Source organism: Haemorhous mexicanus, chromosome 5 (genome assembly GCF_027477595.1).
Source record: "Haemorhous mexicanus isolate bHaeMex1 chromosome 5, bHaeMex1.pri, whole genome shotgun sequence".
In the NCBI taxonomy this organism is placed as follows: Eukaryota; Metazoa; Chordata; class Aves; order Passeriformes; family Fringillidae; genus Haemorhous; species Haemorhous mexicanus.
The window spans coordinates 62,152,769-62,168,035 of record NC_082345.1 but is presented as its reverse complement, the minus strand read 5'-3'; the positions used below and the strand labels follow the sequence as shown (position 1 = coordinate 62,168,035).

The 15,267-nt window shown below is 43.1% G+C and overlaps 1 protein-coding gene and 1 long non-coding RNA gene across 2 annotated transcripts in view; one reads left to right on the top strand and one right to left on the bottom strand.

Annotated features, from left to right (window-relative positions):
- Positions 1–15,267, bottom strand: part of COG5 (component of oligomeric golgi complex 5) — a 173,508-nt gene that overhangs the window by 2,385 nt on the left and 155,856 nt on the right. The window contains exons 19-21 of the mRNA XM_059847345.1: positions 8,699–8,775; positions 8,088–8,214; positions 7,450–7,529 (exon numbers count right to left, since the gene is read on the bottom strand). Of these exons, the coding sequence (XP_059703328.1) occupies positions 7,450–7,529; positions 8,088–8,214; positions 8,699–8,775 (284 nt within the window). The remainder of the gene's footprint in view (positions 1–7,449; positions 7,530–8,087; positions 8,215–8,698; positions 8,776–15,267) is intronic.
- On the top strand, positions 10,706–14,192 carry LOC132327794 (uncharacterized). The gene is made up of 3 exons (XR_009486616.1): positions 10,706–11,176; positions 11,887–12,312; positions 13,850–14,192. It is a non-coding gene; the product is annotated as an uncharacterized LOC132327794 (long non-coding RNA).

Here is a 15,267-nt window from a genome sequence, read left to right as displayed (position 1 = left end):
CAATAACTTGTGTCGGAGTGTGGCTGAGAACTTCCAGCAAAGTTCATTTTATTAGCAAATGGAAGATGCTCCTGAGGCCAAGAGCCTCAGACTCCTCTGGAGAGAGGAGTCTGAGCTTTGGGTTCCTGGAAGCCAATGACAGCCATGGCAGCCTGGCCCCACGAGCTGGTCCTGGGGCTGCTCCCGCCGGCGCTGATCCGTCAGCCTCGCTGGCAGGGAGCACCAGGAGGAGCTGGCTGTCCCCACCTGCAGTCCCTGCTCACAGAGTTTGACAGGGAGAGAGTGAAGCGTGCAACTGTGCAACCAAAGAACCTGAGGCAGCTTCAGCTCTGAGCACAGGGTGGGAATGGAACAGCACAGCACAAGGGGATTTCCACCACAGCTCCCCATGTCCCTGTGCAGTATCCAGACTTACAGTCCCTCTTTGCTGAAGCCCAGGACATGTTGTCTGGAGGGAGATAAAAGAAGGATGGACTGGAAGACTGGAGAGTTGAGATGCTTCAGAGATATAAAGTTACTGAGCACAGAAACAGTTCCTCATGCTGGCCTTGGTGCACTAGAGAGCTCTTAAATTTTGATAACAACTTCCTTGTGAGCTACTGCTGTGGGGTACCCAGCAGGTACAAATACACTGTAAGGAATCACTCTGAATTTTTTGCACAGCAACAAACCACAACAGAGAAGCAATCTGTTACAGGCAGAAAGACAGGGAAAGAATATTTATTTTATCCAGCTAAAGTAAACCTGACATTTTGCACCTGGTCAGCTCCCTGAAAACCTTCAGCCTGCTCCTTCCCAATGGTCCCTGGGGAGCAGCACAGGGTCTACAGGGAAAAAGGCAACTAAAACACTGCTTTCTGCAGCCACAAAATGCTTTGGGAGCAGCTCACTTCATTCCCAGCAAAGGCCATCAGCATCATGAACTGTAGAGAGATTAGGCATATCCACAGGTTTATTTTAAATCCCAAGATTTAGAGAGAAAAACTGGGGGAATGGGACAGCAGGAAATTGTGCTTTTTAGATAAACTGGCCTCTTGTAGCAATGAGGGGCCCACATGTGATGAGCAGACTGAGCAGCAGATGAGAAGTGCAGGCAGGGAAGGGTCAAGGATGCCATCAAGGATGCCATCCTGATGAGTGGAGATGCTTCAGAAGAGTCAGAAATGTCTCACATTTCCACTCAGGTCAGCACTCAAGTGCTCTGGTCAGCAGGAATTATTAGACATGTTAGATGTTTGTTAGCTGCTACAAAGAATTGTCCCTTGTATTAAAAAGACAGTTGAGAAACTCCTGTGAGTTTTCTTACTGTAACTGTCATTTATTTTGATAAATCTCTCCCCTTCCACTCAGCAGTATCCCTGTCTTTTCCATCCTATACACTCCTCAAAGTTTGTTGTGGGCCCAAATAGTTTTCTGAAATCATCACAAGCTGAAAATAGAAAAAAAACCATATTGACCTGCTTAACTTAGGAAGCTCTAACACCTCTTGGTGAAATTGTGGGTTGGCATCATTACCCAGCTGGTAACACTGCTACCCCTTAACTGATTTATCTCCTTGCTTTGAAAAAGCCCTTGAAAAAGATTACAGAGATAACCAGATAGATGAAAGGGAGAAGCTTTACCCTAAAAGCAGCACCCAAAACCACTCAATGTGAGCCCTTGATAATCCTTTGCCAGACTGTTATTCCCATCAGATCAAACAAGATGGAATGAGATTTAGGCTATGCTAAGTGCCATGCTGCAGTATTACAGTCCCACTGTCACATCTTCTAAAAGCTTTTATCATTTTTCCTTCTCTCCTGCCCCAAAAGAATCTGATTTAACTCACAAAACCAACTCCAGAGGCAGCTAAAAGGCGTTTTGTAGGTCCCTTCTGCTGCACTTGCTCTTTTACTGTGGCTTTGCTTGCATTGTTTCAAAGAGATGGAGTCAAACTTCACAAATACAAGCAACCTGAAGAGCATCACAACTCTTATCCACTCCAAAGACAATCAGTGATGTCAATACTCTAAGTGAATTCTCAGGCATTTTTCTAGAAGAGACCTTTTACAGCTTTACACTAAACAATGAAAACAAAAACTTTCTGGATACTCCAACTGCATTCAGTTTTCCTGTATCCCACACCTGCATCTCCAATAGAAGTATTTAAATGCTCTGAAGCTGAATGGTTTTTTTAAAAAGCCATTCATAATTCATAATTTCACTGTTTCACCTGAAGCAGAGAAAGAACAGGTAAAGCAAAGTGGCCTGGAGAACTCCCTGCTCCCTGTGCCCACCCAGGGAAGGCTGGGAGCCTGCTCCACACAGGCAGGTGCAGGAAAGCAGCCAAGGGGAGGATGAAAAGCTGCTGCAGCTGCTAAAGGCTGGTAGCAAAGAGGCAGCCACAGTCTCCTGGGGCTCCACACGTTACCAGCTGACAAGGGAATCATGGTCAAGCTCAGAAAACTCCTTTGCATTGCTGCCTGTGGGAATGACAGCACGGAGACATGCCAGGAAGTCTGTCCATTCCTGGTAAGGAAAGGTCCAGGTAGCAAAATGGCACAAACCATGAACCCAGGGAGGAAGGTTGTTTGGAGTCCAGAGAGTAATGGTGAGATTGCTCCAGAGTGAGAGGGAGGAATGGGCTGGAAGAGGTAACTAAAAGCACCAATGGTCATAGAGTAGACATGGTTCCAGAAGTTCATTTGGGATGGGAATTTTGTTATGCTGAAGACAGTCAAGAAGTCTTCAGGGGACTGCAGCATACAGAACATGGACAGTGCAGGAAGTTGCTCGTGGCAAAACAAGATGATTGCTGCTGCATGCAGCCAGACTTCAGTGCAGGCTGCCTGAGCTGGGCAACTTGGACCATCACAGGAGCTGCTGGGAAGCCTACCTGACTCTTATTTGGGAAGATTAATTAATTCAGGGGCTTTGTTAACACTTGAAATGCAGAATTTTCCATGACATTTTGGTAAACTTTAGCAGACCTAGCTCAAATGAGCTTATGCTGGCGGTACAGGACTCAATTCAGATGCACCAGTTTACCATTAAAATCTTGTCTTTAGAAAGGCAGGCTCACTCCTGTTGAGGACACTGCAAAAATACCAGTGCCAAAGTAGTTGTGGAAAAATAAACAGCACTATCATGAAGTCTCCAGCATAGAGGAGATCACAGCTGTTATCATATAAAAAGATGTAAAATATAGTTGTATTATTGTTTTAAGATGGAAGAAAACCTGTTTATGTAATAAACAAAACATAGTCTTGAAGGGATTAGACTAAATAATGCCCTAAATTCAGCATCTTCCAGTCTAATAAAGGACATAAAACCTGTTCAGCAATCTGTTTCTATTTCAAAAGACAAGCTATGGTATACATTACAAATATTTTTTGTAAAAGAGAGCTATGGAAGGAGGGTTGGTGGGATGTTCTGCATATATTAATGCTTCATTAAAAATGCCATAAGAAGTAAGGGAAAAAAAAAGCCCTAAGTTTAAGATGCCCTCCCACATAAGGAAAAGGATTTTAAAGCACTTATTAAATTACTTCACTTGCATGAGCAAAACCATGAGCTTTCTTGGAAATCAGGACAAGCTGATTATATAAGACCCTGATAGTTCTTCTTTAAAATGTTATTTGAACCCATGAAGATTTATGTCTAGAGTTAAAAGGGGAAAAAAAAAGTATAATTTGGGTTGTGGTTCTTAAGGGATCTTAATGTGGATCCCTTACAATGACTCTAATTAATTAATCTTATATGGAATTGTGAATCCTAGTGCTATCCTCCTGGGCTCTGCCTTTGGTCAAATGGAGTCAGATTTACATGGTGAGCTTCAGAAGAGGCAGGGATCATCTTTCTGCTCAGTACTGGGACTGCACCCTGTGCACTGCAATCAGCAGGGCAGCTGCAGGACGCTGGGGCCAGACTTTTCTTTAGTATTTTGGCAAAATCTGTTTGCTCTGCAAACTTTGGGGCAAAGCACAAAATGAAAAATCTGCTGTGTAAGGGCACATCTGTGTGACACCAGGTCTATTTAATCCAGTGCTATAAAAATCACTGTAAAACCGAACAGCAGAACCTCCAGCAGCATCACCTGTAGGACGAGAGAGGAGCAGGGTTATTGCAGCCGTGCGCTGTCACAGACGCCTGAGCACCCCTCGGGTGGATGAGTGGCCGGCGGCGCCGCAGCTCCTCCGGCTGCGCTCCTGCCCCAGCAGGGGCAGCGCTCACTCAGCGCGGCCCCGGCAGGGCTGCCGGCTCTGCCCAGCCTGGCTGAGCCCAGCACACAGATCTGCCCAGCCAGGCTGAGCCCAGCACACAGATCTGCCGGCTCTGCCCAGCCTGGCTGAGCCCGGCACACAGACCTGCCCAGCCAGGCTGAGCCCAGCACACAGATCTGCCCAGCCAGGCTGAGCCCAGCACACAGAGCTGCCCAGCCTGGCTGAGCCCAGCACACAGATCTGCCCAGCCAGGCTGAGCCCAGCACACAGATCTGCCCAGCCAGGCTGAGCCCAGCACACAGAGCTGCCCAGCCTGGCTGAGCCCAGCACACAGATCTGCCCAGCCAGGCTGAGCCCAGCACACAGATCTGCCCAGCCAGGCTGAGCCCAGCACACAGATCTGCCCAGCCAGGCTGAGCCCAGCACACAGATCTGCCCAGCCTGGCTGAGCTCAGCACAGATGGGGCTCTCACGGCGCTCCCCGAGCTGCCATTTGTCCCTGCCCCGGGCAGGTGAGTGGGCAGAGCAATTGCCCAGCTCAGGACAGCAGCTCCTTATGGAAATGAACCCTTCACTGGGCCTGGATTTCAACTCTGCTTCAGCAAGGGCGAGCTTGAATAAGGGGATTTTACACACAGTCTAATGGTAAAGGTAAGAATTTGGCCCTTGAATGGATGAACTGTCCTTCAGGCTGGCTCAAATCCTGTCATGTCTAATAGGGCTTCTTTTATGGAAGAAAAGTTAAATTTTCAAGCTTAATTTAAAAAGAAAAAGAAAAAAATTGCCCCAGCCACTTAAAGAAGTGCTCCTTTCAACACAATCCCTGCTCATGAAGGACACCTGCAGCAGGGTCATCTCACCTAACTTTAAATGTCTGCAGGGCAGCTGGCTGCCTGAGAGAGCTCCTGCATCCCAGCCCACACTCCATTCACTGAACAGAGAAAATGGGAGCTTTCAGGACACAATGCAACTGACCTATTTTAGGTACCTGCTTCAGGATGAGATGAATCAGCCCCAGCAGCACCTGCTTCTCTCTGCTGTCTATAAAGGGAGTCTGGCAAATATACCTCTGGCCAGGTAAATACCACCCCCACGCTGAATACAAGCAGAAGGAAATGCACAGAAATGCTCAGAATGGGACTAATTCATACCATTCACACCACGTTGCAAGCAAAGCATTTAAGACCTACAGAGCGGAAGCAGCACTCCAATTAGCTTTAATATGAGGCTAGAAGGATCCTGGTAACACAAGGAAATTAATATCTAGGCAGCAGGTCCCTAGAGTAATTGCACAGTTGTTACAAAGGGAAGTTGCACAAAATTGCCATTTGCAAGGCTGCAGCAAACAAAAAGATAATATCTTGATGTAAGCCAGTGCAGGGATCTGAGGGCTCCAAACATCCAAAGCTCAACTCACACAGCTGAACAACTACAGGTGGAAAAAGCCTGAAGAGGGTGACTGAGAGAAGAGCAGTTTGGGCTGCTGCTCAACTTGGGTTCATATGAGACACACAAAGAGCTGGCTCAGAAATCTTCCAATAGAGTATTAAAGAAAATATGAGTGATTCGTGGTCATACTAGTGACTGATGTCTGCTTGCCTGCGTTACATATGGAAAACCAGCCATGAAAAATGAATAAAGGAGTCAATGAAAGGATTGAAAGGAAAACTTCAGTATTCCAGCTTCTCTACTTGGTCTAATGGATGACACTGTCTCAGCCCAAAAGCCTCATCCCAAGGTTTGTTCCTTAATGCCTCCATGGTTAGAACAATTTATCAGTGTCTGAACATGACCACCAGCACTCCCATTAACTGAATCAGTCAGGAAGAAATTTAATTGCAGACAAAGACAAAAATGTGTTGTAGTTTAAGGATGGCATTTTCAAACTTGGGAAAACAAATTGAAGAGAAAAAAATCCCACCAGTTCTCAAAAGATTTGCATTCCCTGCTTTCCCTACTATACGTGAGATTCAACACTGCCAGTTGCTAGTACTATCAGGACAGAAATTACAATCAAAATATTCATAGCTGATTACATATACACCTGTCACCTATGTCCCTGTAATTCAGTGTCATGGCTTGAAATTCAAGAAAAGCTGGATTTCTAGACAAACTAGACTTATCACAAGTATGATTTTCGAAAAATACACAAAAATATGAAGAGACACAGATTGTATTTCAGTATTTCAGAAATAAATCCTATTAACATCTACTGGTGATCAACTAGTATCTCCTTAACTGGCCTGATCACTACATGGGACTGTGTGGTGCTATCAGCTTCAGGAAGTGTAAATATTTATAGCAGACTCCTCTTGGCTGCTTTAGAAGTGTGGACAGAAAACAGTTGAATTTCTGAGGCACAATCACTGTTGGCTGGAAAGTAAAAGTCAGCTTTTATCACTCCAGCAAAAGCTGGCAACATCCATGCATGGTGGTTCAAGGACAGAGCTGGCTCCCAGGCCAGATGGAGCCCGGCACAGCCACATGTGTCCCAGGTCACTGCTGGGGGGACACCAAGGTCACTGAGAAGATGGCTGGAAAGTTTAGGGCTTTAGGAGCCAAATGATCATCTGAGTCTTGAATCCTGAGGATCCCCAGGTTGGTTTCCTCATGGTCATACAAATCTGCTCTCTCTAACATACTTTAAAACTTTGCTTGATTTGAAAAACAAGACTCTTCATAACTTTTCCTAACATCTTAAGATGCAAAATAATATTTAGCTATGAAGTCATCTACCCTAGCAAGAATTCAAAAATCTGATGTAATTTTTACTTTCTAAAGATCATGGGCTGATTTCCTGAAGAGTAACATTCCAGGTGTGTAACAAGGGTTTTCCAGTTATAGATTTCTACCTACATTTATATTGGTTAAGCTTTCAGAGCTTCTCTTTCCTGATAAAGATGACCGGACAGCTGCAGTCTTGACTTTCCAGCCGTCAGGAGAGAGGGGCAGTTTCCAAAAACTCATTATTAATTTAAGCCATCACTGTGCACGGTTTATTTCCTTTACAAGAGGATTATGTGCTCCTTCCAAAGGCACTGGAGAGTTTGAGTACAGGGCAGTGGAGGGGAGAGTTCAGTTTATATTTCTGCCACTTTGCAACTTGTCCCATGAGTGGAGAGAATGTAATGGTATTTGTGATACATCCCCTGAGGCACATTTTTTTTACTTTTCAAGAGTCCTAGTGTGCAGACAAGTTACTGCTCCATTAGCATAAATGTAGAGGAGAAAGAAGCACCATTTTTACCGTATGAGAGCAAGCCTGTCTTTCTCAGATGGATGATCATCGAGCCACTGGGAGTAGCGGGCAATGGACCACTCAGCCCTCTGGTACAGAGAAACACAACACCAATTACACAAAATGCAAAAAAGGAAACACACACCAATTTCAGAATCATAGATGACATAAATGAAAGCCACATGAGGCTCTCAATACTGCAGTGATGCAGAATGAATTAAGAAATCAAAGACAATTAACAGGAATAGCCCAGTATGTTATTTGGGAGCTCAGAGGTCATCTCCTACATCAGCTGTTAGCCCATTTCTGGCAGGGTTTTTATCTGGATTTCCTGCATCTTACAAGAGAAGGATCCAGGCAATTTGCAGCCTGGGGAAAGGTCTGAAACTTCTACTATGAGCTGAGAGAATAATAAAGAATTGAGAGTCTATTTAATATTAGGTTATTGTATCCCTACTATCAATCAACCAATCAATCAATCAATTTAGTAAACCAATTATTATAATACCTTTACCACAATAGAAACAAAGCCAAAAATTATATAAAATATGCATTTGAATAATTTTTAACTAAAACAGCTAGGGCAAACTACAATGCTCATTGCACCTTAGGACATCTGAAAATAAAAGACAGGTTGATCTTATTACCTGGAAGGGTGATTTTAGCTCTGGTGGTCCTCTTGTAAATAAGAACTGAAGAATAATGCTGAATGGAATAACCTCTCCCAGAGCTGGGCTACTGGCAATATGCTCACTGGTCTGGAACAGCAGTGGTCTGGAAAAATGTAACAATACACTCATTAAATGAAGAAAAAACTTATCTTATGCATTAGAAAAGTGCCTCTATGTGGTGGCAGTATTGTGTTAGGATAGAACTATCGAGTTTTTTCCCCTACTCTGCATCTTGGGTTTCCAACACAGGTCCAGTTTGCAAAAATTTAGAGCAGTTGCCTATTGTAATTAAACAACTCAGGACCGTAAATTTTGTATTTCAGTGAAAACATTTGAGGTAACTACAGAATTCACTGTCATACAGAAGATGTACTGAAAGCAATACAAAAAAGTACAATTTGGCCAACATTTGCATGACAAAGATTGTTAAATCATAGTTATACTCTGCATAAAATTTAAAAGAACTTTAATCTATTTCTAATTTGCAGGTGGGTGTTGCCAAAAAAGCTCTCAGTTCAATCAGAACTAACAGAAGGTAATAAATCAGTTTTGCAATACAGTTTAGTCATGCTGTGACTGCACCTCACCTGAATGACCTCAGCTGTCTGTAGGACTTCCCCAAGTCAGAGACTCGCCGACACAGCGGTGCTACTGCTAACTCCATCTACAAAAGCAAACAGGTCCATTTGAATTAAGAGTCTCCCAAAACATAACACCTGGCACTGAAGTACCCTGTCTTTAAGCAATAATCCAAACTTACAGACTTAGTCAGTGACTTCTATCTGGTGGCTGAATTAAGACAAGAAGCTGTCTTTTCCTTTCATACTATGTTGCCCAAGCCAAGACTTCTGCCTTATTCTTGGCAACACAGTAAGCATTTCGTGACAAATGATAGAGACAGTCTGTGCATAACAACAGAAGGGGCCTCGTGAGCTTTCTGAGACTAAAGCTTTGTTTCTTGCAGCAGGTTAATTTTGTTGGTGATGAGTTTCCTAATGAAGCACTTGTGTCAACACCCCAACAATCTGACCTCAGCCTGGGAAGAAAGCAAATCTAGGCAGGTCTCCACAAACCACTGCTAAAGTAGTAAAACTGCAGGCACATTTCAGCTGGGTACCCTCTCCTCCCTTTCCTCTGGTGAAGGACAAGGTTAAAATGATTCTTTCTTGAACAGTGGGTCCCAAATTTTGGGGCACAAAACCTATACAGATTAGATAGAAGGCAGCTGGCCAAAGGGTCATATGGAATCATGGTTAAAGAGTAAGACCATTATTTTCATACTTATTTTCATACTGTTGGGTTTCTGAGTTAGAGCAGCCATCCTTAAAAACAAACAAGTTTAAAACACTTTCTGTTGTAGAAGCATGAGAGTTCAGCTTTCTTGAAGAAGAGCCAGGCTCCACTTGGGTTTTTACATCTAAATTCTGTCACAGGCTCTTCATTAACAGTGAGGACACAGAAGGGAGAAAGAACTGTTGCCCTTCTGGATCCCAGACTGAACATGAACATTACACAGCAAAATTTCAGTTAATGTGCACACCAGCACAAACACCACCACTAAGAAAACCCTGCAGGTAATTTTACTCAGACATGGATGAAGTCTTTACTTTTTGCATTCCTGAAGTGTCAGCCAAATAACGGATCAAGCTTTCAAGCTTTATTCTCTGTTTTTTAAAATCCCCAACTTGAAAGACTATTCAGACTTTGATTTCCATATAATACACAATTAAACTAAGTTTCAAAGGATGACAGCTAAAATAAGTAACAGGAACAAAACCACCATACAATGAGTTTCCCTTGTAAGTAATATTGCTGAACGAGTTTCAAAGTGTTTGTGCTATGACACTATTTACAGTGAAGTCTTTAATAGTATTTTATTATTCTTTCCAGCAGCAGCAGCATTTCCTCAGACAGAGATGGCTGCTGGGCCACCAGCTTCACCAAGGGCACGTAACTATGCTGGGGTTCCAGCATAAACAAGGAACAGGGTGCAGTGAACTATGATGCCATAGTTCATCTAAACCCAGAAGAACTGAAACTGAATAATGCAAATCAAGGTTATATACTTCAGGCATCCCTCTTTAAAAGCAGTTGGCAGGATAGGAGTCATCTCACCTGCTTCTCAATATCTACAAGTTCTCTTCAAAGGCAGTGGCAAGAAACAGCCACTCCTGGGGGGGATGATGCACCTTTCCCCAAGGTGGACACCTAAATTAGGTCAGGTGGACCAAGTTGGTAGGAGTAACCCCCTACATGACACTCAGGCAAAGCTGGGAAAGCCACAGGGTCCAACCCAACATCTTGGCTTCCCCTGCAGACCAGGAGAGGTGGGTAGCTCTGAAAAGCAATGGGGAATGCCTCACAGAGCTTTCCCATGGGGTGTGCACAGCCACTGCCTGAGCCCAGGGACCTCTGTGTACCTGCCTACCTCAGGCACTTCCAGGCCACTTGAAATCTGCATTTTATGGAGATAGAAAGAAGAATAAAGTGAATAAAAATATAGGATGTAAGGAAATAAGGCTCCAGACCTGAGTAACAGCCTGGCTTCCTCTTGCCTGCTGCCCTGTTTGGTCCCCAAATCTTTAGGCTATGAAATGGCCCCTCTCTACACCCTGAGGATGAGGTCACCTCTCCTGCCAGCAGGTGGGAGGTCAGTGTCCCTGTGGCTCAGGGGCCACCAGCTGCTGTGCTGAATCTGCTGGCACAAGGGAGTGAGGGCATGCTCCCAGGGAAGGCAGGCTCTGCAGGAACCGCTGCAGGGAGGGGCTCCAACTCCAAGCTGCAATTAAGCTTACAGCAAGTTCAGCATGTTGTTCCCCCAGGTGCCCCAGGAGCACAGGTGGGAGCCAAGAGGCTGCTGTGCCACACAGGATCAGGAGCAAGCAGCCAAAATTAGGAGCTAACCAAGTATGCCTTGCTGCATCATGATACAAGAGCCCTACAGATCCTGAAAAACAAATGGGAGCAAGACTCTGATTTCTCCAGAGCTTCGTTTCAGGCGTCAGTGTTGGCTGGGGGCAGCTGGAAGCAACTGATATCCTGCAGGAGCTGGTGTCCTAACTCTGGTGGGAGCTGGGGGCTTGTAGCTGTGAGGGACCAGGGAGATGATAATTCCTTTAGGTTCTTTAGAGACTTTGATAACAGGCAGCAAACTGCCAGTCTGACTTGTGCAAACAGAGATGTGCAGATCAAACGGTACTCAAGGGGGGGGGAAGAAATAACAGCATAGCAAAATATAATTTTGCTTAATAAGTTTTAAAAGATTGTTTTGCTCCTGGAACATAATATGAAGCAATGAGACGTTAAGTGAAACTTTCTACAGCTAAACCAATTCCTTATTAAAACAAATTTAAATGAATTCTCATGAATATACTTTGTAGTTTCCATAAATTAAAATTTTTTGTTTTAAGTACTAAAGAAGAAAAATTACTTGGAAAATTCTGTTACTTCATCTTCAACCTTTATTCGCTGTAGGAAATTATTAGTATTGCTAGAACTAGATAGATTTAATGGCAGCAGATGGTGGATTCGTGAAGTAATAGCTGCCAAAGAAAAATATTGTTTTTAAGCTTTGCAGCATACTATACTATCTCACATTGACTCATGAAGAGTGGGAATGAGTGAAAACTAATGTGGTAAAAATGTACATAAACCACAGAAAATCTTTTTTTTTTAAACTTTACAATACTAGTCTTTGTGTTATAACCCAATCTCTCTCCAATAAACAGTATAATTCACATAAAAACTAAGATTGTTTTCTTTCCTTGAATTTTAGGTGTTTATCTGAGCCCAGAGACACGGTGGGATGCTACGGCATCCTTCTGCTGTCACAATCATTTCTGAGGCCACCTTGAGGGGTTTAGTGTCTCTGCTGAGCACTGTGCCAGCCCAGGAGCAAGTGCTGGGGAGGAACCACTCAGCTGGAACAGCTGCTGTTTTCAAGGTGCTGGAATTGGGCAGAGAACTGAGCGTGCATCACTTCTGCTTGTGTTACCTGTCATCACCTGAAACGGCATCAACTGTTGATTCACACAGTGAGTTCTGCTGCAGCAGCCTCTGCTGTGACACACAGCAATGGTTTCAAAGCCTGCCAGGGAGCTCTGACATCAGGGCATGCTTTTGGCTGTTGGCAGCCAGTGTTTGTATTATGTGTGCAAGGCCTTTCACTCAGCCACGTCCTGTGGACTTTCCATGTAAAAGGGTAAGTAGCATTTCCTGTTTCTTTTCCAAATTTCCCTTCCAAACTGCGAATTTGAAAATTCAAACATCCAGGTTAAATTCAGTGATAAATCAGGTGTTCAAGCAGTAATTTGCAACCACAGAGGCTTGATGTGATATTGTCATTAGCACAGAATCCAAGGGGAGCATTAGGAGATGAATGTGCTTGCCAAAAAGCAAGCAGCAGATAGAAGAGAAGAAGGCCTAATGACTTGTTTCTTTTAGCTTTGTTCAAAACCCATTGCTTTTCCATGATTTATTCATGCTAGTTTGCTGTGCTTTGCAGGACACACTGGCCAACATGTGCTTCTTTTCAATGGTTAATGCTGTCTAAGCCCAGAAAGGCAATATTATCTTTTCTTCTCATATGACTCTGCCATAGCCCATGGCTAGGTGGTCAATTATCTGTTGAACTATTCACTGGCTGGCCATATTGAAAAAAATACATCACATGCCTGGCTTCTCTAATTGGATTATGTTCAGCAACCCAAGGGTGAAGTTGATAGTAGTCTAGATACAGATAATGCAGATATATTGAAGAGTGCTTTAAAAAAACCCATAGTGCAGTTATTTTTTAGTGCCTATTGTGGTATTTTCAAGACCTCTCATTACTTAAACAGCTGTTTTTTCAGCTGGAAAATCTTAACATTAAATTTTTAGCAATTACATTTCCTCCTGGCCAAGATGAATTCCAAGTTTTTAAATGTTACCTCAAAATGTTTTTTTCTAGCCATTCACCAGGACAGAATGCTTTAACAAGCAAGGGAGCAGAAGAGCTGAACTATTATATGAAAGAAGCTGGCCTTGAAGGGATGTGCAATTTGATTTCTCCCCAGTGCAGCAATCCCAAAACGGTTGATGTTTAAGTAAACCCTCCAGCTGGAACACCTCTAAAATAATACACATCAGCAAATAATTCCCTCTTTCCAGGAAGATAATTAGCACTAAACATTACATGTATTTTAGCTTTAGTAGTTTCTGTCTTTATGACCACAACTGTGATTACAGCATCCTGCTGCTCTCATTTCTCTGTAAGAAACTAGAAAGCAAATTTTTTAGGAAAATTATAAAAAGCATTTTTACACTTGTATCATCATGTTTGATCAAATGAGCAAATCTGTCTACATTTTAAAAAATCCAAATGCCTAATATTCTTGCTTTTTTTTTTCTTCATGTCACATATTGAATCAGAAAACCAGATTCTGACCCTAGTCTAGCCAGCAGCTAGGAACAGCTCTTCTACACTAGAATTTACATTGTAAACTTCTACCATAAAAACATTTTTCTAGGAAAATTCAATAAAACCCAAATATTTTGCAGTAATTTTCTGAGAAAGACTTGAAGAATTAGTGGCAGCATTAACTGTACCCTGTCAAAACAGTCTGACCACAGTACTGAACAATGCCAAAAATCCCAACCATAAATCATGCCTAGATAAGAAACACAGAACAGCATATAGAGAATAGTATCAACTCTAACAGGACCAATAAACATAGTTCACTCTTTGCTGCATTTTCCAGCACTTCCAGCAGGTTTTAGGAAGGCCTGAACTACAAGCCACAATCCCAAAAGTGTGCCAAAACTCTGAACAGCAAGCAAGTTAAAAGGTCCTCTGGAGAAGAACTGGCACTCCCCAGAAACAGAAGTGTTGAAAACCATCAGGGCTTGCTGGCTTGCTTGCCTCTAGGAGAACATTTTTTTTTCAGTCTGACAAGTACTGAATTAAAAAGTGAAATTTGGTATTAAATATGTGAATATTGAATTATGGGCACCTTGAAAATACAACACCAAATAAAACAAGCTGATTTGGGTGTATACAGGAGTGAGCTGAAAAGTAATCTTGTGCAATTTCTTGCATAAAAACTGAGAGCATGAAAAGAGCTAAACTCAGCCTGGAATGTTTCAAATGAGACTCCCAAGGAACTGTGGCACTGATAACAACCTTGCAGTGCTGTGCACATTTCCTAGGGCTTGCAACGTTCCTGTAAGCACTGATTTACATGCAATCACATTACTGATATTCAGGCATATTTCTAGCCTATCATAGCTCTCTTTACAGCTGCCACAGTAGCACACACCTGGTCTCACTGCTGAGAAATCTGCAATGCACAGGGCAGCCCAATGCCATACTGACACTGCAAACAGGGCAAGACACAGAATTCAACAGAGCTACAGCAGTAATACCTAATGTATGAGTAGCTGAGGCTCACTCCAGAAAATTGGCTGTTATGCACCTCAGCAAACCCAGTTCTGAATGAAGAGAACTTGAAATCCATTTTCTCCCTTCTGTGTGGACACCTGTTGTTTTGAGGCAACTTATCAGTAAAACACGTTTTCAGCGCAAAAATTTTCAAATCAGACTCTCAGCCAAAGCTATTCTTGCTGAGTATAAGGCAGCTGTAACTCTGTGAGTGCCCTGAAGGAATGTGAAGAAGCATGAGATACCCAAAATCTGATGCAATCAAAGGTTACTTGATTCATTGCATGTGTGTTTATAATAAGAACTCAAATTAATCAAAGCTTTTGGACAGATTTCTGCCCAGGTCTTTTGCTTGCAAGCAACCCCAAAACACCAGAAGGGGTTTTAGATGTCAAAAGTCAGTTCTGAGCAGGAATATGTAACCCTTTTTTGTGTAGAGAAAATTAAAAATTACTTTACAAGACAAGACAAGTAAAACCAGTTTATAAACAAACCTACTCCTACACACAGTATCTTTCCAGGCAGGTTGTTTCCTTTGGGTTTGGCTTTAGTCCAACAATGCAGTGCCTTTCTGGGACTAAAAAAACCCTGCACATGGCACTTATGGCCATTTGGAAAAATTTATCCTTCTCAGCAAGCCAGCAGCCCAGCTAAATACCTGCTCCCTGCCCTCCTCAGCCAAAAGCAGCAGCAACCTCTCCTAGCCCTCATGAAAGCTGCCCTTTACACCAGGGCTCC